This window comes from Nanorana parkeri, unplaced genomic scaffold (assembly GCF_000935625.1).
Source record: "Nanorana parkeri isolate BGI_ZX_2015 unplaced genomic scaffold, ASM93562v1 scaffold1256, whole genome shotgun sequence".
In the NCBI taxonomy this organism is placed as follows: Eukaryota; Metazoa; Chordata; class Amphibia; order Anura; family Dicroglossidae; genus Nanorana; species Nanorana parkeri.
The window spans coordinates 108,330-130,810 of NW_017307524.1; the positions used below are offsets into that span (position 1 = coordinate 108,330).

The 22,481-nt window shown below is 41.6% G+C and overlaps 1 protein-coding gene across 3 annotated transcripts in view; it reads left to right on the plus strand.

Moving 5' to 3' along the window:
- The first annotated feature begins 203 nt into the window (after window positions 1-203).
- The window catches only part of SHANK2 (SH3 and multiple ankyrin repeat domains 2), a 334,773-nt gene continuing 312,495 nt past the window's right edge, over window positions 204-22,481 (plus strand). For all 3 annotated transcript variants that reach the window (XM_018568872.1, XM_018568873.1, XM_018568874.1), the window contains exons 1-6: window positions 204-410; window positions 7,960-8,163; window positions 9,081-9,152; window positions 14,413-14,521; window positions 15,497-15,648; window positions 20,765-20,932. In XM_018568872.1, coding sequence (XP_018424374.1) covers window positions 207-410; window positions 7,960-8,163; window positions 9,081-9,152; window positions 14,413-14,521; window positions 15,497-15,648; window positions 20,765-20,932 — 909 coding nt within the window. In that variant the 5' untranslated portion in view covers window positions 204-206. The remainder of the gene's footprint in view (window positions 411-7,959; window positions 8,164-9,080; window positions 9,153-14,412; window positions 14,522-15,496; window positions 15,649-20,764; window positions 20,933-22,481) is intronic.

Here is a 22,481-nt window from a genome sequence, read left to right on the forward strand (position 1 = left end):
TAAGCATTTCCATCATTGCTATATGGTTTGCTGCAAGTGGAATACATAAAATTTGGAATTCATATACTGTATACTACCATTATACTGTAGGTATTAACCGTATTAAGTTACCAGAATGCAGTATTTTTCTCTACAGTGGTTAACAGTAACCCCTTAATCATTACATTTTGTCTCTCCGCAGCTCTTTATGGTGAAATCCACAGAACATGCCGCGTAGTCCCACTTCCAGTGAAGATGAGATGGCGCAGAGCTTTTCAGACTATTCAATGGAGTCCGAATCTGACAGCTCAAAAGAGGAGACTATCTATGACACCATCAGGGCAACGGCCGAGCGTCCAACCAGCAGGCTGGAGGATATTCAGACCAACACTATGGTCATCAGGATTGTAATCCCAGACCTGCAGCAAACAGTAAGTGCTAGTTAAGAAGAAGACTCCTATATTGTCTAATAGGCTCTGTGTGGCAAGAGGTGTATAGATTCTAACAAATGCTTTGGCAGCACTTAAGTATGATGTATCTCTATACCAATGGCCACCCTAGAGATCCGTCATCTCCACTGTGGCAACCAATCATTATTTGGTGACTTCAGTCACACTAAACGGAGCTAATTTACTAAAAGAAATAACACTGAACAAAGAAATTTGGACCAAAAACTGCTAGTTGTTATTACTATCAAAAGACATTTGATCCACGGGATAATTATATTCCCTTAAAGTGACACTAAACTCAGGAGTTAAACCTTAAAAACGCATTTAAGGACCTTTAACGATTAACAAAAGTGTATCTTATTTGTGTATCACTCAGCTGTAGATCCTCAAATCATCTCTGAACTGGGGCCGACACTGTCCTTCCTTCTGGAGGGTGGCTACTTTTGTTCCCCATGGTCCCTGTGTGTGTTGTAAAGTAGCCACCGCTCCAAGCTCGCTCCTGTGATGGACTACAATCTCAATACAAATGAGTAAACTAAACATGAGATTGTAGTCCATCACAGGAATGAGCTTGGAGGGGTGACTACTGTACACCACACACAGGGACCATGGGGAACAAAAGTAGCCCCCCTCCAGAAGGAAGGGCAGTGTCGGCACCAGTTCAGAGATGATTTGAGGATCTACAGCCGGGTGATACACAAATAAGATACATTATTGTTAATAGTTAGGTACTTGAATGCATTTTTAAGATTTAACTTCTGCGTTTAGCATCACTTTAAGAAAGCTCACCTGCCTACCTATATCTCTGGATAAACTGATTGCTCTGACATGCTGTTTTCACTGTAGGTAACCCCTGAAGAGTCCTCCTTTTCTTATGATTGCTCAGTTTGAATATCCCAGGTTTTTAAGTATTACTCATATCCTTCCTCAAGCTATCACTTTCAACAGTACCTATGGATAGAGGCTGTTGTAAGCTCTCTCTCTCTCTCTCCTTTTTTTTTTTTTGCACTCTCTCTCTCCTGTCACAGTGCTCTATCTCTAGCTGCGAAGCTCTTTGCAAAAATCACCTTTACTTTCAGAAGTCTGGCCGTCTTCTGTCATCCTGATTACAATAATATCATCTCTCCTTTTTCAATTTGCTGGTGTTCTGCTTCAAATGCCACTTTATGCAATGGCGTATCTCCCTTATATCAATCTGTTTAGACAGTATGGGCATTTGTCGACTTGGCAGAAGCTTATCTCTTCAGTAGGACACAAGTTAAATCAAATGCAGTTTCAATTCATAAAGTACAGTATATAGGATGTTTTTACTGTCTTTTCAGGTGTAAGAACACAATGACTTTCTATGCCCTGTCTATGCGAAACAAAAACTATCACGAAGAACATGAGAGAAGCAGGAAGGGTATAACTATATACTATACTAACTAGCACAAAACAAGATGGGAAGCAAAGGAACATGCCAAGAATACAAATAAACAAGTTGCTGTGGCACTACACTACCATCAGTAGATACACAATATTAATAACATAATGCAAAACAAAGCAATACAAATAGACAATGACTATTTTTTATTTAGTTCTATGGTGGTAAAAATGATCTGCAAAACATTCAATTAAACGATGCCTATTGAAAGGAACATGCCTCATTGACCTCTCTGGTCCTCTTTGCTTTTGCACAGACTCTCCAGCTGTAGTATAGGTATTCACCAAAAAGTACTGATGAGCAAAGTTCAAACACAAGGGGGAATTTATCAAAACTGAAGCAGACAAAAAACTGGAGCAGCTGGGCAACCAATCAGCATCTATTTTTAGTTTGCTCAGCTAAGATTTGAAAATGAAAAGAAGAAGCCGATTGGTTACTATGCACAGCTGCTCCCGTTTTGATAAATTCCCCTCACAGTGTTTATTCATGCTTTCTGTTTCAGTCTCAGAATTGTACTGAGAAACATAGACTAATGCGCTTACTTCTCTAACAAAAAAAAAAAACCCTGAATTTTACTTGGTATCAGCCTCCTAATATTGCTCGCACAGAAGAGTTCACAATGGAAGAGGGAGAAGCAGATCTGAGAATGGAAGTGGGAGAAGCAGATCTGAGAATGGAAGTGGGAGAAGCAGCACAATTTGCCATGCAGTGTTCATGTGCTAACAAGGAACATGACAGGAGGAGGGAGCAGAGTGACAGAGAGATGAGCTCAGCTCATCAGTCTGCTGCTTCTGCTTTCACTGTCCTGTCACAAGCTGCGGGAGGGACAAGACTTGTTAGTGTTGCATACCTGCAGCAGAGAAAAAGAGTCAGAAAGGGTTTTGCTGTGTAATGGAGCTGTTTAAATATCAGAACAAATCCTTTGACAGTTAATACTGCTCCCATAAATGTATTTAATCTGGGTAGTTAGGTGTTTACCTGGAGTTCAAGTTTAGAATGTAATGCCACTTATTTTGTTAATCCTCCTCCCTCCAACAGTCTGCCCCACTTCCTGCCCCAACCCCAGGTGGACTGTTGCAACAGGGAGGTGGCGTGGGAGCATGAATGGGTAAGTGTACTTTGCTGGAGTTTGCCGAGAAAAACCTGAAGCAGGCAGTTCAGTCCCCCCTGCTCAAATATCAGGCCAGGTGTAAACTTGGGCGATCCCGGGACCGTGCAATCGTGTGCGGTTGCACATAGTGGTTGCTGTGGGGCCCCATTGATTTCAATGGGGATTCACCCGTGCGGTAATCGCTGAAAAAAGGTACATGTATCTTTGTTTGTGACATGCACCGCGCGACTGGGGTGCAATTCCAAAACAATGGCACCGCAAGCGATCAGCGGTTTAATGCGCGATTGCTGCGCGGTCATGGATCAAGCATGAACCTGGCCTCAGACCCTGTTCTGGCAGACTTTTCAGCTCAGAGTGATTCACATGTAAGAGTAACTATTTCATAAATTGCCTGCATGCAGTGGCTTAACCGTATCTACACAGCAGAAGGAAGGAGGAGGCGGTATTGTTCAGCCCATGGGACACAATCAGAATGTGTTTAGACAGATTTTCACTTCTAAAGTCTAATAACATAAATTGGGTTACGTAGGGGAGTGTAGGACAGAGCTACCGGCAAATTGCATTTTTTTCAGTGAGGGGGCGGGTTAATGCACTGTTGAGACATAAAAGAAATAACATATGTTTGCGGCTCTCTCTTTAAAAGAAACATATAATTGTAGTTGCTGCAGTGAACAAATGGCTTAATCTGCAGGATCAGAATCAGATAAATGCAATTTTCTTCTGCCAGCTAGTAAACTGACTTGGAAGGCGGAATGCTTCTGTTGGGTACACTGATATATTTTGGTTGCTCAGGACCTTGGGGTGATGCTCAGAGGTTATCTAAATTGCCTGCTCAATATAGCCAGACAGGATCATGGGAAAAAGGTTAAAATTTCAGTTCATGATATTGTTTCATTGTTCCTTGGATAGTGTAGCGCTCACCCCTGAAGGAGCCACTGGAATACTCAGGGTCCTCCTAGTCAGTCTAGGGATTGTAACAGCATGACTGCCCCAATAGCACTTACCGCCCATCTGTGGCGACTGATAAACTGAGATCCAGACTGTAGATATGATGCAGAAGACATTTTTATTGTAGAACTCAGGGTGAGAGGGTTAGGGCACAGGACATTCAGGATAGTGTAGACTCCTTTACGTTCAAAAACAAAGTACTTGCTGCCATCACAGATATAGGACCTTCAAGCCAATTGTGGTGATCTGTATTTTGAGCTCCTGGTTATGCAGTACTTGGATCAAAAGTTACTAGTCCATTTAGGAACAGACTCTCAAGTTACAACAGAGGGTCACTTCTCAAGCTCCCCACACCTGGTAAAGTTACTCTGTCATCTTCATCTTCAGTATCGGTCACTGGGCCCCTGACTCAGACCGCCGTGTAAGTGTATGGCTTGGCCTCCAAGGCTTTAGGCCCAGCCAAATCATTTAGTCCATAGCAGCCTCCCCAAAGGCCAGAGCCCGGGGGAGAAAGAGAGCCTCACATGGTCAACTCCGAATATTTATGTCCTCTCCCAGCATGCACCACTGGCCATGAACCTGCTAGTGATTGGCCAGGGAGACCTAGATATTCATAACACCCTATTATTAGTTGCTCTGCTCTGTGGTTAGGATATACCTAGCAGTAGGCGGATGTAAATGAAAAAACAGATTGCTTAGGGTAAACCAAATGAGCATAGATTATTAGATCAGTATTGAACCCTACGGACTAAGACTGGGATCCCATTAAAGTTCATGTGCGTGTAAAGGCCGGCGTCCCAATACTTTTGGCAATAGGGTGTGTATATATTTATATATAAACACACAACCATATTGCACTTACTGCAGTCATTCTGAAGAAAAAGTAGTTTCCCCAAAGAATTAAAATCAGACACCCACTATGAACAAAGTCATTCTTGCATGATATAAGGCAACATGCTTTTATAATCTAGTTACAGATGCAAGCTTATTTTACCCTTGTGTTGATCTGTCACTTTCACACAATAGCGTTGACATGTCACTGTCACAGCTTGCATTCAACATGCCCATAAAGCAGTATCCCCATCTTCCTCCTCTGTGGAATAGCTGTAGCGTATACCCTGAGTATGTTTTTATTAAACTGTATCAGTTGTCTCCACAGGGGAATTAATTGTATCCAGTAAATAAGTGTCTATCAGGTAATGTGCAAAGTTACCTTCACAGCTCAAAAAAAAAAAAGATACATTTTATTCAGAATGTGTCTAAATCCTTTTAATATTTTGAAAGTGGAAGGCTACCCTTTGCAGAACCACTGTTAGGTGGTTCTCACTCAAGGGTTTTAATAGAGAAGGAATGCAACACAAATGAGTTGGCTCTGACTTTTTATGAGTCTTGAATACTTCAATAGTGAGACCTACTGTCCATAATTACAGACTCTATTTCTGTCCACCCGGAATTTTGGGTGTTTCCACTGATCTTTGTGTGCACCAGCTCTTCCTGTGACATTATCTAATATAATATAAAATAAATCCAGCAGGAATATTTGGAGCCCCTCATAATAGGCCCAGCAGGTTTGTAGACTGGGTAACCTAAAGCTGCCCATACACTCTTATATTTTCTTTATTCAACCTCCAGGTTGAATGAAGAAAATAGAACAGATTCATCCATCCACGCTTATGAATGGAGGAATCTCCCGCTGTTTTTCATTATATTCGCTGGCCACAGTCAGAATACCCGAACGGAGCTTGCAACTGATTGGCCTGTTCGGCCAAAGTTTTTCCAACCAGTTCTTTTGATCTGCTGATCAAGGGATGCTGGCCGGAAGGGTACTAGCAGCGGCACTTACTGTGTGAATTTCAGCAGGATCATCAAGAACCAGACAAAATTCTCGTAGTCTAAGGCCAGCTTAGTGCAGTTATGTCACCAAGTTCCTGAGAGACAGAAAAAACTGTCAGGTAATCTTACTCTGAACCAAAAAAAACAAAACAGTTTTTGGTTGAACGGACAGCTTAAAGGCTCACTGACTGCTTGTACCCATTCTCCATCCTGACTCGCTGTCACAGGAGGCTGGGCGGTGTGGGAGCGGAGCTCAGCCTCCTGTGACAGCAATGGCAGCTGTCTCTGCCCACACCGCCGCTCTCCCGATCTGTGACAGGAGGCTGAGCGGTGTAGGAGGAGAGACGCCGGCCGCTCACAGCGCTCTCTTCCCTCTGCGCTCTGCCTCCTGTGGCAGTTTCTCTCCTCCCCGCAGGGACACAGAACAGCACCCAGTGAGGAGGAGAGAAAGAACGGATGCACCGCTATATCGGTCAGAAAATGGCACTTTCGCCATTTTGCCAAAAGTGCCATTTTCGGCCAATATATCGGTGCATCCCTAGCAGATAGTACCAAAGCCTAAAAAATTATCCAAACATCTCAGGGTTTTGCTGTAAACGGCTGAGTGGGGAGCTAACAAGAAGGCTTTGTGTTTAATATAATTCAAATAGAACCCGAGATATCAGCGTTTTGTAATAATATATTTTGCTTGAAAATAAGGCATAGGAAGAACCATGGAATTCATGCGATCCTTTCATTTTCCCCTTTTGTTTTATGTTGAATATGTATAAGCTCTGTATGTTTGGAGTGCACTTGCGTTAGGATTACGAGAAGAAGCTCTGGAGAAATCTTGTATATTGTGTTGATCATTTTCATAGCGTTATTGATTCAGTAAAACTAGTATCAGCGGATGGATGGCTTCAGGGCTACACGAATCTGAAGAACATACATGCTAAGTCTCTGAGGCTTAACTAACGCATGTTAACTGTAAAAAAAGAAACTGCTGGGAGGACTGAATATATAATTAAAGAACAACATATGGCCAGCTTGTTTATTTTTACATGGGGAGTACACAGCAATTAAGCTATCCAGCAAACACCGCAACTGAGCTAATACAGAAAGGTCACTCAATTTACCTTAAAGTGTATGTCGGCTCTTAAGAATTAACTTTTTTCTTTTTGCTTCCTTTTGGTCTGTTAAATTTACCATTGAAGCCTTTTGTTATATCGGTTCCAAAAGTACATAATACACCTGTTTCTTCTACCAGAAATCCAGTGAGTATATAACTTTCTTTGTATACTGCACAGAATTCTTAAAAGGGAACTATGTGGTAACCTTTTTATCCCACAGTTCTCTTCATGGCTATTGCCCGCTACATACTGAGAGCACTGCAGCCGTGACGGATCCCGACAACACTGTCAAGATCCACCCAGCTGGCTGATTGACAGCGGGCTTTGCCTATCTAGAGACAGAGCCAGCTGTGCCTGCCCCTCCACCATCCGTTCCTCCAGTCAGCTCTGGAGGATTGGAGAGGAGAGGGGGAGCCCCTGTGGGGGAGCTGTGACTGACAGACACCATTCTCTGCACGGAGATGATCGGGAAGTGAGCGAGGGACAGTATGTGTTCCCAATCTATAGAGCCAACATGTGGCAGTTTCAATGTCACACGTCAGCTCCAACTATGGGGATAGTGAGTGTAAATCACTCACCTCATAGCTCTCCTTTAAAGCAATGTTATCAGCCCTGCCCAATTCACCGCTGTGACATACAAAACACCTCTCAAAATGAGATGGAGAGGAGGAGTGTTCCGTAGTCCAAATCAGGACCGAATAGCTAAGAGTGTCAGCACTATTCTTTTATGGATACAGTATAGTAATTGAGCGTTGTCACCCCAGGACAGCAAGTGTGTTACTAGTAGAATCATCAGGTGTAAGTAAAGAGGAAACCAGAGTGAACAATGAATCAATGCAGCCAACACATGTAAGAACCGGTAAGCTGAAATATAATATGTGTTTGTTTTTGGATTTAGATACACCTTAAAGACAACTCTTTGCCATCTATTATTATTCCATAATTGATCAATGGGTCCTAAGTCAGAAGAAAGCTTTGGAATTAAGCAAGTCCAAATCCGATCATCAATCATCAATGAAATCATTCTGCCACACACTACTATGCCTGATATATTTTGTGCAAAAGGTGAAGTTGCCCCATAAGCAATTCTCTTTATCTGTATTGCAGAAATGTGTCAGGTTTAACCCCAATGCCACCGTATGGGTAGCAAAGCAGAGGATCTTGTGTACCCTCAACCAGAGTCTAAAGGATGTCCTCAATTATGGCCTTTACCAACCGTACAGTAATGGAAGAGAAGGAAAGTTCCTTGATGAAGAACGGCTGCTGCGGGAATATCCTCAGCCTATGAGCAGAGGTGTGCCTTCCATGGAGGTATGCGCAGTGCACTGACACACATTATATATTCCTAAATTGTTCATATAGATGAGGTACGGGAACGCCTTTAGCTTGGTAGTTGGCACCCATGCATTTTTGGGTACTGGGTTCAGTTCCCTGCATCCAATGTCTGCACTAATAAACAATTACATATATTGAGCGTTTGCTGCACATAAAAAAAAAACTAAAAACCCACCATGACTATGTTCTCTTTATTCCTCCAAGAGTACATTACATACAAGCTTTATGTTTATATTGTTAATATTGTTAAAGTGGAACCTTCCTATTCCTTACGGCCAAGGAAGGTGCCATCTTAGCTTCTATTGGGATCGCAGTTGTCATGGTGCTGCATATGTGATCAGCTATGACACCATTTGAGGGATTGAAAGTTTGGTTAAGAGCTGACATAAGCACACTGGCAACCTTGACTGTTGACAAGCCTAGAGGGTTAGTTCATATCAGATGCAGTTGTGATGCAGTCCGTTCAGTTTGGCAGCTGCATTAAAAACGCGTCACAATTCTTTCCTATGTGATTTCTCGTGCTGTTTACACCAGTGCAATCAGTTCCGATGCATTACATACATTTTAGCTGCACCTGAACGCAACGGGACGCATCAAAAGCATGCAAATGCACTGGAGCGTATTGGACTGCATCTGAAAGCACATTTTAAGCCAAAAAAGCGTGAAAATCGCAGTAACAGTGTGGCAAAATGCATCGCAATGCAGCTGCGCAGACACACGCAGTTCTGATGCAGTCATGGTGTGAACTAGCCCTTAAAATAATAGTTTAGGGAGAGTTTAGTGGGTCAAATTCTGCTCTAGAAATATGAAAATAATTGTAATAATCAATATTGTTAATAAACTGTTATTTAATATTGTTAATGTCTGTGTTGTCATATTTTTTGGTGTTTCAGTTTCGTTATAAAAAGAGGCTGTACAAGCAATCCAGTATTGATGAGAAGCAGATTGCTAAACTGCACACCAAGGTATATTGAATATTCTTTAATTGGAAAAAAAATGTTGCATATTTTGCCATATGATGTACATTCTTTGCCACTTTAATTTTGCACTTAGTGTTATTTCTTCAACTCATGGGTTGTGACATCGCATACACTCACAGTGAGGCTAGGTCCACACCTAGGCGACACCTTACCGCACGGTCAGGAGTCGACAAGGTGTCAACCGATCGCGCTGTGGATGCCATTATTTTCTAATGGCATCCCAGTAGCGACAGGCGGATCACGCATCGTGTAACGCAAAAAGAAGGTACTTGCACCTTTTTTCTGCTATTGCCAGATGTCACCCCATTGAAATCAACCGGGCCGCGCGGCAATCACTGCCTGCATTATACAGGTCCGCACGATCCCGGGACGCGTGTCCCGGGTGTTGTGCGGTGTAATGCAGGTGTGCACCTGGCCTGAAGCTGAATGCATTGAGCTTCACTGCCCTAGAAACAATTTGTAACCTGGAGGTCTAAGAATAATGCCTATTTGTCTTAGGTTTCTAGCACAGGTATTTTACAAGATCTGCTTCTTGGCAGATTCCCATTAGGTCCTTGTCATACCTCTGTGTATGCATTATGCAGATTGAGAGAGGTACGTTCAACAACTCAGGGTTTCCATGGTGCAGATGTGCTTAAAGCGCATCTAATCCCAAAACCAAAAATGTTGTGGCTGCATAATTTTTTTTTTCTTTTTTCAAGCTCTTTTTCTTAATGGTCTTCTGGTGATTCAGCAAATAACAGGACAAAACTATAAACACCAGAGGTAGAGGGTTCTGTAGTCCTCAGAGAGAGCTGGGAACAATAGAGACAGAGAGCACAGGAAGATTGCAAGGCTTCTGGAAGTATCAATAGGTTTTTGTTTTTTGCAATAATGCTCGTTACAAACGTAACCATGCATTGTGGTAGCGTACAATAATGCGCGCGTTACCACGATGCACAAGTCTAAATCGGCTTGGTTTGATGTTTTTATAGGTGTTATACAACTGGGAGTCTTCTCGTGAGTCATGCAGGTGCACAGACTTGTGTTTGGAATTATATATAATTAGTTGGTGATTTATATTCCAGGCATTTTGGATGGAAGCCCAATTCAATAGTAAATGAACTAAAAAAAAATAACTTTGTTTTTATGGTCACATAATCCCTGTGCATCTTCATACAAATGGAATATTTTCATAAAAACATCTAGGCACATGTATTCGCTGCATATTCCAAGGCATTATAATGCTTGCTGGCAAATATTGCAGATGGTCTTGGGTTCATCTGTAGCAAATCTGACAAATGTGAAGTGAATGTGATTGTAGGTGAAAGGCAGTGTGGATCCTCTAGATACCCTACTGGACAGTTCAGAGTAGAGAATGTTTGGGTAGATCTTCTCAGTTTTATAACATTTACTGCTTTCCAAATATGTTGCATATATAAAAAACAGCCTAAGGGTGGGTTCACACCAAATGCATTGGGGTTGCGCTGGCTGTTTTTTTCTCTAGCGCAATGCAAGACAAGGCAATTTGCTTTGTCATGGATGGGCTCCGTTTACATCACCACAACACACAGATATGGCAGTGGGGTGCGCTAAAAAAGCTCTGCATGTGACGTACACCCGGCCCGAACCCCCCGCTGTACGTCCATCACGCGTGACTATACGCAGTTCTGAATAGAGCGAACCGTCACAAAGACGTGGCGATACCTTGCTCAGAGATTTCCCAGCTCCCCAGGCAACAATCTCAGGCCAGCAGACTGAGAGTGATCGTCACTAGGGTTGGTTAACTCTGCAATTAACCCTGTACACACCAAACATTAGCTGCCACCACGTGTTTTTTAATGGAAACACAGACCGATTCCAGCAAGCACTGTGACAATTCAAAACACTTAAAGCCTATGATACCGCTGACAGGAATATGACAAGTCTCACTGTACAATAGGCGCTCTTCACAGAGACAAGGATACTTTAAGTTTCTTATTTAGAGCGTAGAGATAAGCTTAACGATTTGTAAGAAACGGTGCAGAACAATATACAGAAAAAATATATTAAAGAGAGACAAAATATATAACAACCGTAAAATAAAAGGGAATAAAAAGAGAATACTTAACAGTCCTGGGTTTTTGAGTCCAGAGTTTAGTAAGCAAAAGATGGGTCTGAGTGGCTCTTCTCCAAGCAAGGTTTGCACAGATGATTTCCAGATACTAAAGGGGAACTCTTCTGGGATGTTACAAACTTCTTGATGTTGCAGGAGTTCCTGTCCTTGATGTTACAAACAAGAGCCTCTTCTATCTGGTCTCGGCAGCATCTTTTTGTCAGCCATCCCTCTAGGGGGTGTGATGGAGCCGGCCCCTATGCTAGGGCTGGGGAGTGTGAGGGCTAAGCCTTTATGATGTCCTCCTCTGCTCCTCCCCAAATTGTTAAATTTGATAACTAAGGGGATAATTGAATATTCATATCCAGTACTGTTTAACAAATTAAGATGCGTCATGACATTATCTTTAGATTGAGACCAAACTTGGCGGAGATCTGAATGAATGCGGGGCCAGGAGGGTAAATGTTGCCTGTAAGGCCGTTGACCATCGTAAACTATCCATTTCTGGTATGCATGTTCTCGTCTCGATGAGACACAGCTATTTCTGCCATTAATCTTACAATGTCACTTTACAATTCCAAGTTATAAAATTTGGTTGATAACGTAACTGTTTTTATGACTTATGGGTAACTTTGGAGGTCACCTGGGTCATTAGCCATACGAGGCCTGTGTGTTTATCTAAAACTTGTCAATTGCTAATTTATTAGGGGATTAACTGAGCTGGGCAAAACCATTGCCATGCATTAGCGGTTTACAACACTGCTCATAAAGGTATCACTTAAACTGATTAACGCCGGGTCCAGGGGGCACTCTAGACAACAATTGGTTTTAGTGCTTCACTTAAGAACTATAAAGAATACAAGCCCAGATTACAAGATCTGTTTTTTGGAATCTGAAGAGACCTTGCCAACCGAGGGCAACTTAAGGTCACCTAAACTAAATGAAAGGCTGCATTTGCATTGTGCTAGGAAACAAGAGAATGTCATATTTAATATTAATTGGCTGAAGCCTCGTTATCGTTACACTGCATGCAGTACTTTTGTTCAGCGCAGCGAGATGCGATGATGTAGAACTGCCTTGCACCATGCTGTGCCGTAGAACTTAATGAAATCTCACTTTAACGAAAATACACAAAAATACTTTTGCAGTCTGATTGCTGTATTCAGCATTCAACTTTCTTAAGGTGCCCACACACCTTGCGATAATCGTACGATAATCGTGGGAAATCCAGCGATCGTGCGATTATCGTAAGGTGTGTGGAAGCCGTGCGACCTCTACTACTGTAAGGTCGCACAACTTTTATCTTAGGAACATGTTCGAAAACCCGGCGAGAATCGTCCGATTTTCGGCGGGAGTGTAGAATGATCGTAAGATAAAAGCCGGACGGGCTGGCTGATCTAGGCATGCATGATAGGCTCTGATCCCTGTGCTTTGATTTAAAAAAAAAAGATCCCGATCTTCTGATCTCTGCTGCCTGTCTGCAAGTGGATCAGAGTCTGTTATTGAGCCTGTAATCCCCGTGCTCTCCCCCCTCATCCTCCTGGTTTCCCTCATCCCCCCCTCCCCCTCCCCCCCCCCTTGCTGTTACTTGCAGACAGGCAGCAGATCAGGACTTTTGTCTGCTCTGCCTAGCAACTGATGATGTGATGGGCGGGCCAAGGTACGTAATTATGACAGCCCGCCCATCAGCGTCATCAGTTGCTAGGCAGAGCAGACAAAGGTCCCGATCTGCCGATCTCTGCTGTTTGTTTTATCTCTGGAGAGATAAGGGAAACCAGGAGGGTGAGGGGGGAGAAGGGACAGGACACTGACATCCCGCATCTCCAGGTACGGAGCAAGCAGTGCAGGCTCAAGGGGCGGCTGCTTTGGGCCCCACAACAATAACTGGGCCCAGGGCAACTGACCCTTTTGCCCTGCGTTAAAGACGGGCCTGGTTGTAAGGTGTGTGCCCAGCCTTAGAATATAGAAAAAGATAACTAGAAATTATTCGAGTAACAAAATGTATAAGGTATTAACAGTAGCGTTTGGCTGGTGTACTGCAGAAGGCCTATGGGAATTGTAAGGAATATATTGGGTGTTATATATATTTGTATATATGTGCAGGGAATACATTCTTTTTCACTTTTAATATTGTACATCCATATTTCATATTTACTGTTCATATTTCTAGCTTACAGATAGTACTGTAAGCTCTTTTTCATATGTATACCAGGCTTACTTTAAAGAGATCCTGTCACTTCCCCATGCATGTGAGGATTAAGCTGGCATGTATTTAGCACCATAGAATACTGGTAGCTTCCTTTCCTTTTTTTAAATTTGAGCTTCCGGTAAATTGCTGACACTTCCCATCTCCTTCTACATTTGCTAGCAGCTCTACGTTCTAAACTGATTCCTCTGCACCCCTTCCCATGCCCCTGATGTCAAAGACATGTGTGATCTGCAGACAGAAAGTCATTCAGAGGACTGACTGTTTCCCTCTCCCCTTCCACCTCATTCAATATTCATACAGGTTCACATAGAGATCCACTTAGAGAAAGTCTCAATAGAAGTAGCTTCTGCTTGACTGTCTCTTTAAAATCCCTAGAGTACTCTGTAAAACTAGTATTAATGGTACACTTTCCATGAAAGTGACTCTAATCTACACCCAAATGTGTTGTTGCTTATGTTCCTGTAATGTTAAAAATTTTAATGATTTTGTATATGTCCTGTTTTTAATTACTTCATACCAGTGAAGCAGTGAGATGTATCCACATGCACTTTCTTTCCTAGGGTGACAATGCTTTTTTATTTCAGCTGCAGCATTGTTGCATCCCTTGGTTTGACTACCAGCAGCCATGCCAGTGCATATTCTGCCTTAATCACCACAGTAAAATTATGATGTTCTGCCACCGCTGGAGCATGTACACATCCACAGTTTATTTCTAAAAGAATCTATGTGTGCCACGTAGGGAGAGAAACATGAACAAAGTATGAACAAACATGTCAACAATGTATCTACGAAGTATTCTTCTCTGAGAGTTTAGTTCTACTTTGTTTATTTGTAAATAAAGAATTGTAGGCAAACAATTAAACAAATATGTTAGAAACTTGTAAACCTAACAACAAATGAAGATAAAACTTGCCAGAAACATTTTTAGTTACCCTTTAATTGGTCAACTATTGTCTTTTCAGGCTAATTTGAGGAAATTCATGGACTATATTCAGCACTGTTCTGTGGAAAAAATCTGCAAAATGTTAGATCGAGGGCTGGACCCGAATTACCACGATCCGGAGAGTGGCGGTAAGAAAACACAGCAAGCGTTGCTATAGTTTCTGTCTAGACCTCGGATTGGTTTCCACATTATTACAGTTATGAAAACCAAACAATAATTATATTATGTAGTGTTAATAAATATGACATTTGGATTAGATATCATTGGTTTAACTGCTAGCACATTTATATAGGACAGTGCAGCCTGCCTTTACATTATGCAAGACATTCTACTACCTCTTTATCAGCTGCTCCATTTTCATAAAGAAAACCTTCAGAAATGGACACCTATGGGCTCCACATACCGAATATATGAGCTCAGAAGCTTGTTTATTAAAGGATATATTTATCCTGTTATTTGTTGTCTTTGATGCATGTTCACAGTGCTTAGAAATGAAGCAACAGTGGCGTACTGTAAGCTAAATTTAAGTACAAGATCTGTTAATAAAAGTCCCATGATCTAAACAATTTTAGGAAATACAGGAAATTAAAAGAGAAATATTGGGAGAGTAAAATATATATTAGTCCTATACTGTATATGTCTGTCACCGCTCCCTGAAGGGATTCTCCCCTCCCCTACTTTTAGTTCATAACTGTCCAGGATATGTTCTGATTTCTAAACCGTATCCTAATTTGAGAGGTCTGCTCTTGGGCCCCGTTCACACCAGGGCGGTTCAGCCGCACAGATTTGGCCTCAGCGTGATCTGAACAGCCCCCCACCCAAATTTCTCCCTGACCCTTTTTTGCCGCGCTGATCAGTGCGGTTTCCATACAGCTTTTTTGGGCGGTTTTGGGCGTCTTTTATTGCGTTTCAGTGCTAAAACGCAATGAAAAACTCCCAAAACCTCCCTTTTGAAATCAGCACAGAAACCGCGCTGATCCGCAGCCGCCCTGGTGTGAATGGGCTTTTGCATTTATAGGCAGTTTTATCAGGAGTAACTACAATAAACTGTTTAAAGCCTAAATTCTTTAAATGCAACTTGTAATGGTGTCTCTCTGTTGCAGAAACACCGCTTACTTTGGCAGCACAGATGGACAACTCCTTAGATGTGATTAAAGCTGTTCGGAATGGCGGGGCTCACCTGGACTTTAGGAGCAAGGATGGAATGACAGCTCTGCACAAAGCAGCTCGAGCAAAGACACAAACCTCTCTTGTGGTATGTACTCTGCAGTAACAGATCTGTGTGTCTTCCAAATATAGTCCTTATAACTTTCACAAGAACAGCTACTGGCTTGTTCACCATCGGACAGTTGTGTTTATCCATATAACAAATATAGCATGCAGACACAGTTGTTTTAACAGAGAGAACAGGTATTACTGTGGTTAAATATTCAATATCATCATTAAATGAATAATAAAATATTACTTGTATAACTAGTTGAAATCTGTCTTTACCTTATTTTATCTGTGCAAAAGGGTTGTCTGCAATTTCTCTGACACCTACGTGTTCCTTTGGCCTATGAAAAAGCAGCTTTAAACTGCATTTAACTATGGTGTTCTTTGGTGTTGTTGTTGTGTGGGGTAGGGTGGCAAGGCAGAAGCCTTGAAAAACATCCAAGCCCAGCTACATTTTGTAAAAACTTTCATCAAGTCTGACAAAAGTATGTGGGAAAATGTGTTATGGTCCGATGAGTCCAAGATTAAACTTTTTGGCCATAATTCCAGAGAGTATGTTTGGTGTAAAAACAACTGCGCATCACCAAAATAACACCACACCCACAGTGGAAGCATTATGCTTTGGGGCTGTTTTTCTTCAGAAGGGTGGGCAAAGATTCCAAAGGCAAGATGTGCCATGCTGATAGACTCCTACCCCAAAAGACTGAATGCTGTCATAAAAACAATAAGGTGCTTCAACAAAGTATTTAATGGTGTGCATATTTATGCAACTACGTTATTGTAAGATTTTAATTTTTTTCCCCCTTTAAAGATTTCAGTTTGTTTTTAATTAAATTGCACAGATTATAGGCCACATTAAAGGTAAAAAAGAGATTCAGAAGAAGTGTTTTATTTTTGACATCTCAAAAACCTGACATTTTTTAGGGTGTGTAGGACTTCATATCCGCTGCATGTTAGCTGACTGTACTGTATGTTTTGGGGAATGCATTTAGGGCGCACCCTGTTAGTCAGTTAGCTGCCCGGTGTTTAGTTATTGGCTCGGACGAGAAGATGTCCTGAGTGTTTTATGCCTTGCTGGACTTGCTGTACAAAGCCCTCCAGCATTGAAACTGTGTTTGTTTGCTACCTTGCTGGGTAAGCGTAGGACAAATTAGCTTGGACTGTTCTGTGTGTCCCTGTGTCATGTATGCTTTACCGCTGTCAATATTAGTTGGGCATGCCCCTCTTACATTATATTTAAAGCTTAAAGGAGAACTATGAGATGAGTGCTTTTCACTCACCTCATAGCTCTAGCCGACCTGTGACAATGAGACTGTCATCTAAGGAGAACTATGGGGAAAAGCCCTAACCCCATAGTTCTCCTTTAAGTTAATTTCTTTGCTGGGACTTGGTTCCACTAAATATACTTTCTTATTGAACCTCAGATAAAAGTGCCTGCATGTTTTACACAGATAAGTCGTTCATCATAGCTGTTGCATTGAAACACAAAGACTTCATTTGAACACATATGAAAACCCAGCCTTTGACGTATATGTTTATGGAGCCTTTGTACAGTGTAACAGCTTTGGTTAAGGATTTATCAGTAACAAACATGTGTATGTACTTGGTGCTTTTATCTGAGGATCAGTAAAGCAGATTCATTCCCTGTTTCCATTAAACACGTGCGCAGAGGCAAGGTCTGCTAGTGCAGTGGAACATTAGAAGTGTGAAAGAAAAGGTTAGACAATAAAAGGTTGACTTTTAGTTTCTTCCCATTTATTGTGTGTATATAATAGAAATCTGTCTATCTTGATCTTTCTAATCATTATTTGTCAGATAATCTGCCCTATTACTGCTCTCATGGTAGTTTGTGCCCTGGAATGAGGCTAGGTTCCAATCTACTGACCCTCAGGTTGCAAGCTGTGTCGCTGAGCATTCTGGAAGCATTTCTCATCTGCTGGAATCAGGTGCCCCTCCAGGGTTTCTCGTGGCCTGAATTTAATTCGGCATATTTCTGCTCTTTACTGGGTCACCTGTCTTGAAATCTTCCATTAACTGCAATGTAGCTGGCAATATTCTGCATCGTAATATTCCCCTCTCCGAATTCACCATGTGAAAGAGAGGGAAATTGCATATTACCGGGGCTCTGAGCTCTTATCAGGCACATTATATGGCAGATAAGCCTGCCCGTGTCACATGATGGTCACTAAATGGTATCAATGTCCTCCTGCAATTATGTGTTCATTTAGGAGACCGAGGCACACTGATGGCTGAATTATTTTACCTTCTGATTCAACCTTTCTGTACACCGAATTATCATCGAGTTATCATTCCTTCTTTCCAATACACCATTTTTTGTAAAGATGAAATATTCAATTTAATTGTCCATCAAATGAAAATAAGAACCCATGATGTTGGCCTATTTCCATAGTTCAAAAACATCATTAGCTCTGTCTGTAACATAATTACTGTGATTTCTCTGATTTCATTATTCTGTTTAATTGCTTTTCTATCTTTTTGATGTTTCTTCATTTGCTTTGTCCTTCTGACTCCATTTACTGTCATATTTTATTGGGTGCCTTGGGGTATCTCGGCACTATGGAGTGCTATGCATAAGCTAACCTGTCAGGCTCAGTGCAGTCAAGCTACATTAACTTAATACCAGAATCTTCCTGTTAACAGTTTGAATGGTAAAAGTTAATTTTAAAGTATATATAAAACTAATCATAAAAATCTAAGTTTTTACATGTAAAGTAATTGCAAATATAATTTTACAATATTTTCTACATCTGCAGCTCTCATTAAAATAACACCTTGTGATCTTGCCAAGAAGGTCATTGAGTAAACACATTCTATTAGACAGTCCTCTGTCCCTTCTTTGCCTAATGAAGGGGATCCTGTGAGACCCCAAAATATTGTATTTAGTGTTTGAATATGCAACAAGTATGTGAATAAACAGACGTACTGGATTTGGCTTGGAGTGCCGGTGTCTATCTTTTCAATTGTATACTTTGACGGAAGCCACCAGCTGACACCTGATGCAGCGATTCTGAGTGCGATGGGTATACGGACTGTACCCAGTCCACTGTCCCTGTCTCCCAATATTTCTCCTTCATTATCACCTTTTACCATGCAGTCCTACAAGTGGCCATGCCGACACACACACATTGCAAAGGTGTAATTCACTGTTGTCACCGTCAGGAAGCCCACCCTTTGAAATCATGCACAGATGTTGTAGACAGGAATTGGCTGCAGGAGATCAGTAGTGCTGAGATGCAACAAAGGAAGAAATGCCATTCTCTTAGGGTTGACATATTCCTAATGCAAGGCACACATGTCCCTGTTAAATAGTGTATTTAGATAACAGGAAATAAGAGGAAATCTCTCCAGAGTGAACACAATTTCTAACTTAGGGAGTTATCATAGGTGTCTTAACTGTAGGATTTTCCCTCACCATTTGCACTAAAAGTGTAGATCTTCCATCACTTTCTGTCTAAGGACAAATAGGTGGATCTCCCAAGCATAGATGGCAATAAAAACCTTACAGGGCTTCTAAACTTTCCTCAATCTATCAAAACTAAACATATTTTTGTCTTTGCATACCCTTTAATGCAAGGCATACAAGTCCCAGTTGTTTATGATACACAACGATATTTGATATCAAGGGGTATACGATTTTATTAAAAAATTTGGGTTTGTGAGGTCCGATTTCTATTACTTTTAAATTACCGAGATCCCTGGATTGGATTAGTCCCATATTGGTCTTTATACAGAGGAGATATGGAGAATGCAATCCTTATCTATAGCCAGAGAAGGGAGTTTGTTCGCTCCTAGAACTGATTAGGTGCAAGGCATTGGATGTACATTTTAAATTATGACAGCTCAGTTCCTGCCTGCTAACAGTAGGGGCGATGCAGTACTATGGCAAGTTGATAAGTCTCCTAGATACTGCAGATAAAGCTCAGCCGATTGGAGGAAGAATGATGATGTAGAGCAGAACCTGGAATTATATGTAGGAGGGCTGGTATGTCAGCTAGGAAACAGGAACAGCATTGCGGCTATTGGTTGGTGGAGCAGTAGTTTCCCGAAGATGGAACTTGCTAAACTGAGGTCACATAACGTTACCCATGTATGTAAGTGCACATGCTTTTAGTATTTTTACTTAGTGGCACTAAACTCAGGAGTTAAATCTTAATACATTCAATTACCTTTAGCTATTAACAAAAATGTATCTTATTTGTGTGTCACTCGGCTGTAGATCCTCCAATCATCTCTGAATTCATCCTGACACTGTCCTTCCTTCTGGAGGGGGGCTACTTTTGTTCCCCATGGTCCCTGTGTGTGTTGTAAAGTAGCCACCGCTCCAAGCTCACTCTTGTGAGAGACTATAATTTTAATATAAAACATGACATTGTAGTCCATCATGGGAGCGAGCTTGAAACGGTGACTACTTTACAACACACACAGGAACCATGCACTGAAAATTAAAAAACAAAACTGAAAACGGACACATACTTTGCAAGGTTTGTTAACTATACAAGTATATAAAATCATTTATTTATTTTGTGGTGTGGAAGGGTGGCATTTAACGCTGAAATCACAAATATATGACTTTACCTTCAGTAGAACTCAAATCCCAACATGCTCTGCCAGCCTGTCTCTTATTGGTGGGCATACACATAGCTAAAGGGAACCAGGGCCTTAAATGCAGAGTTGAGCTATTGGAAGCAGCCTTGGAATATAAACTGTACAGCACAAGATTTCAGAGAGATTAAAAGATATCCATCAATTGAGTAGTATAGTGCTGCCATTGCCGACCTTCCTCTGAACTGCATGTGGCATAGATGTCATGCTGACCATCTTGCTTCGGTGCTTCTGAGTCACTGACCTGGAACTGGTATGCAGATTAGGAGTTCTGACTTCACTCTAATTTTACCTATTTCTTGAATTTTCTGGGTCAGTGACTCAGAAAGAATTGAACTCCAGAGACAGACAAGGATTGGATGTGTTTTGAAATATTATTAGAATTAAGCATATTGTAACGTGTGTTGTGATTATACATTTTAGGTAACTTTCTCTATGGCATTCAGATTCTTTGTGTGCTACAGTTCTTTCTTTACAATTTCAGTTAAAGTGTATAATTTTTTCAATGTCATGGAATATTCTCTTGTTGGTAGACCCTGCTGGAGTTGGGCGCATCCCCTGACTACAAGGACAGTCATGGCCTGACACCCCTCTACCACACGGCCATGGTTGGCGGAGACCCGTATTGCTGTGAGCTGCTGCTTCATGAACATGCCACTGTTGGCTGCAAAGATGAGAATGGCTGGCAGGAGATTCACCAGGTAAATTTAGGTGCTGGACTGTGTCTATCAAAATATAATATCAACGGAAACCGGGGAAATAGGTATTTATAGTGTAGCTTATGGCATGTCCTATTTGAGTCAATGTAAACGTCATTCAGAATTGAGGTTTTTTTGTTTTTTTTAATCTGGGCAGAGCAGTAATTCACCACTCCAACCCACAAACTTTAGGGAGAGAGTCCCAAAAATGCCAACTGCAAGAGAAAGGAATTTGCAGAAAACAGATTCAGGAGACCCATCCATCCCGCACATGATGACATCTCTGGAATCTGGCTGCGTGGCATTATATAGAGTTTAGATTAGGGTAATCTGAGTGAGTTGTTATGCTTAAAGTTCATCTAATCCTATGGTCACAATGGTCACTCACTGTAGTGTATCTATGCAGGAGCATTGTGGTCACCCTGGGGAGAAAGTGTGTTAAGAACTAAAGAACACCTCCCCTTCTCAAATTCTTCTTTTTATCATAGTGGAATGTATTCTGTAGTCCTCAGAAGTGAGCTGAGCACGGCTGATAATATTGTGTGAAAAAACACTTCAAGGTATACAGAATGACACTGGATTTCTGTCAGGATAAACAGAGGTTTTTTTTGTGTTTTTTTTTTTTTTTTTTTTTGTATAACAAAACTTTCAAAGGTATTTTTAGGTGACCAAAAGAGAGGTGTACATGCAGGGCCGGATTTAATCTCTCTGCTGCCCCAATGCCAGGTTCCTCATTGCGCCCCCCTACCTGCCGACCACTCCATGGAGAATGGCAGACCTGCAGGCTGCCTACAAGTGATCTCGGCGACATCGTACAATACAAGTGGCAGCTTTCCCGCTGTGCATTTAGCCCTTTTTGCCCAAAGCAGGGCTAAATGTAGAAAACAGCTACCTTCCCTGCGCCCGGAACTGCATGTCCCGAGCATCAGGAGATAGGAATTCCACAACCCTGCTGCCCCTCTACTTCCTGCTGCCCCAAGGCAGGGCCTTGGTTGGCCTTGTGGGAAATCCGGCCCTGTGTAGATACACTTTATCCACAGTTAGTGTTTGCCGGCTAGCCCTAATAATTCACCAATGGGTATCACTTTTCAGTAGCTAGTCTTACTTGCTGTCATGGGGAATAATAGCTCCAGGGCATCTGTAGTTGTGCTGTAATTTGACCCATGTACCAAGCTAAATACAGGGAGTAGGTTGGCCAGTTTTCTTCTAGATTTTTAGCATCCAGCTGAAAACTGGTAGATCTTGTGGGATATCATCACCTTTGTTTTTCTTTTAAGAAGGGTTAATACATTTTGGGTTACTTTTCTTCATTATAAGAGTTTGCTGATGAAATAAGTTGTGCACTTGTGACTGCTGTTGTCGTTGCTATCGCTGCTGTATTCAAACTAGTATGAACAACTTACAAATTGCAATGTATAATTCATTTCTCTGGCCTTTACATGCCCCCTTTGTCCTTAATTAGGTAGCACATCACATTAACAGATTGGTTCCTCATTATATGATACTTGGTGTGATAGTATACACTGCCCTCTACAATATCCCATCACACCAT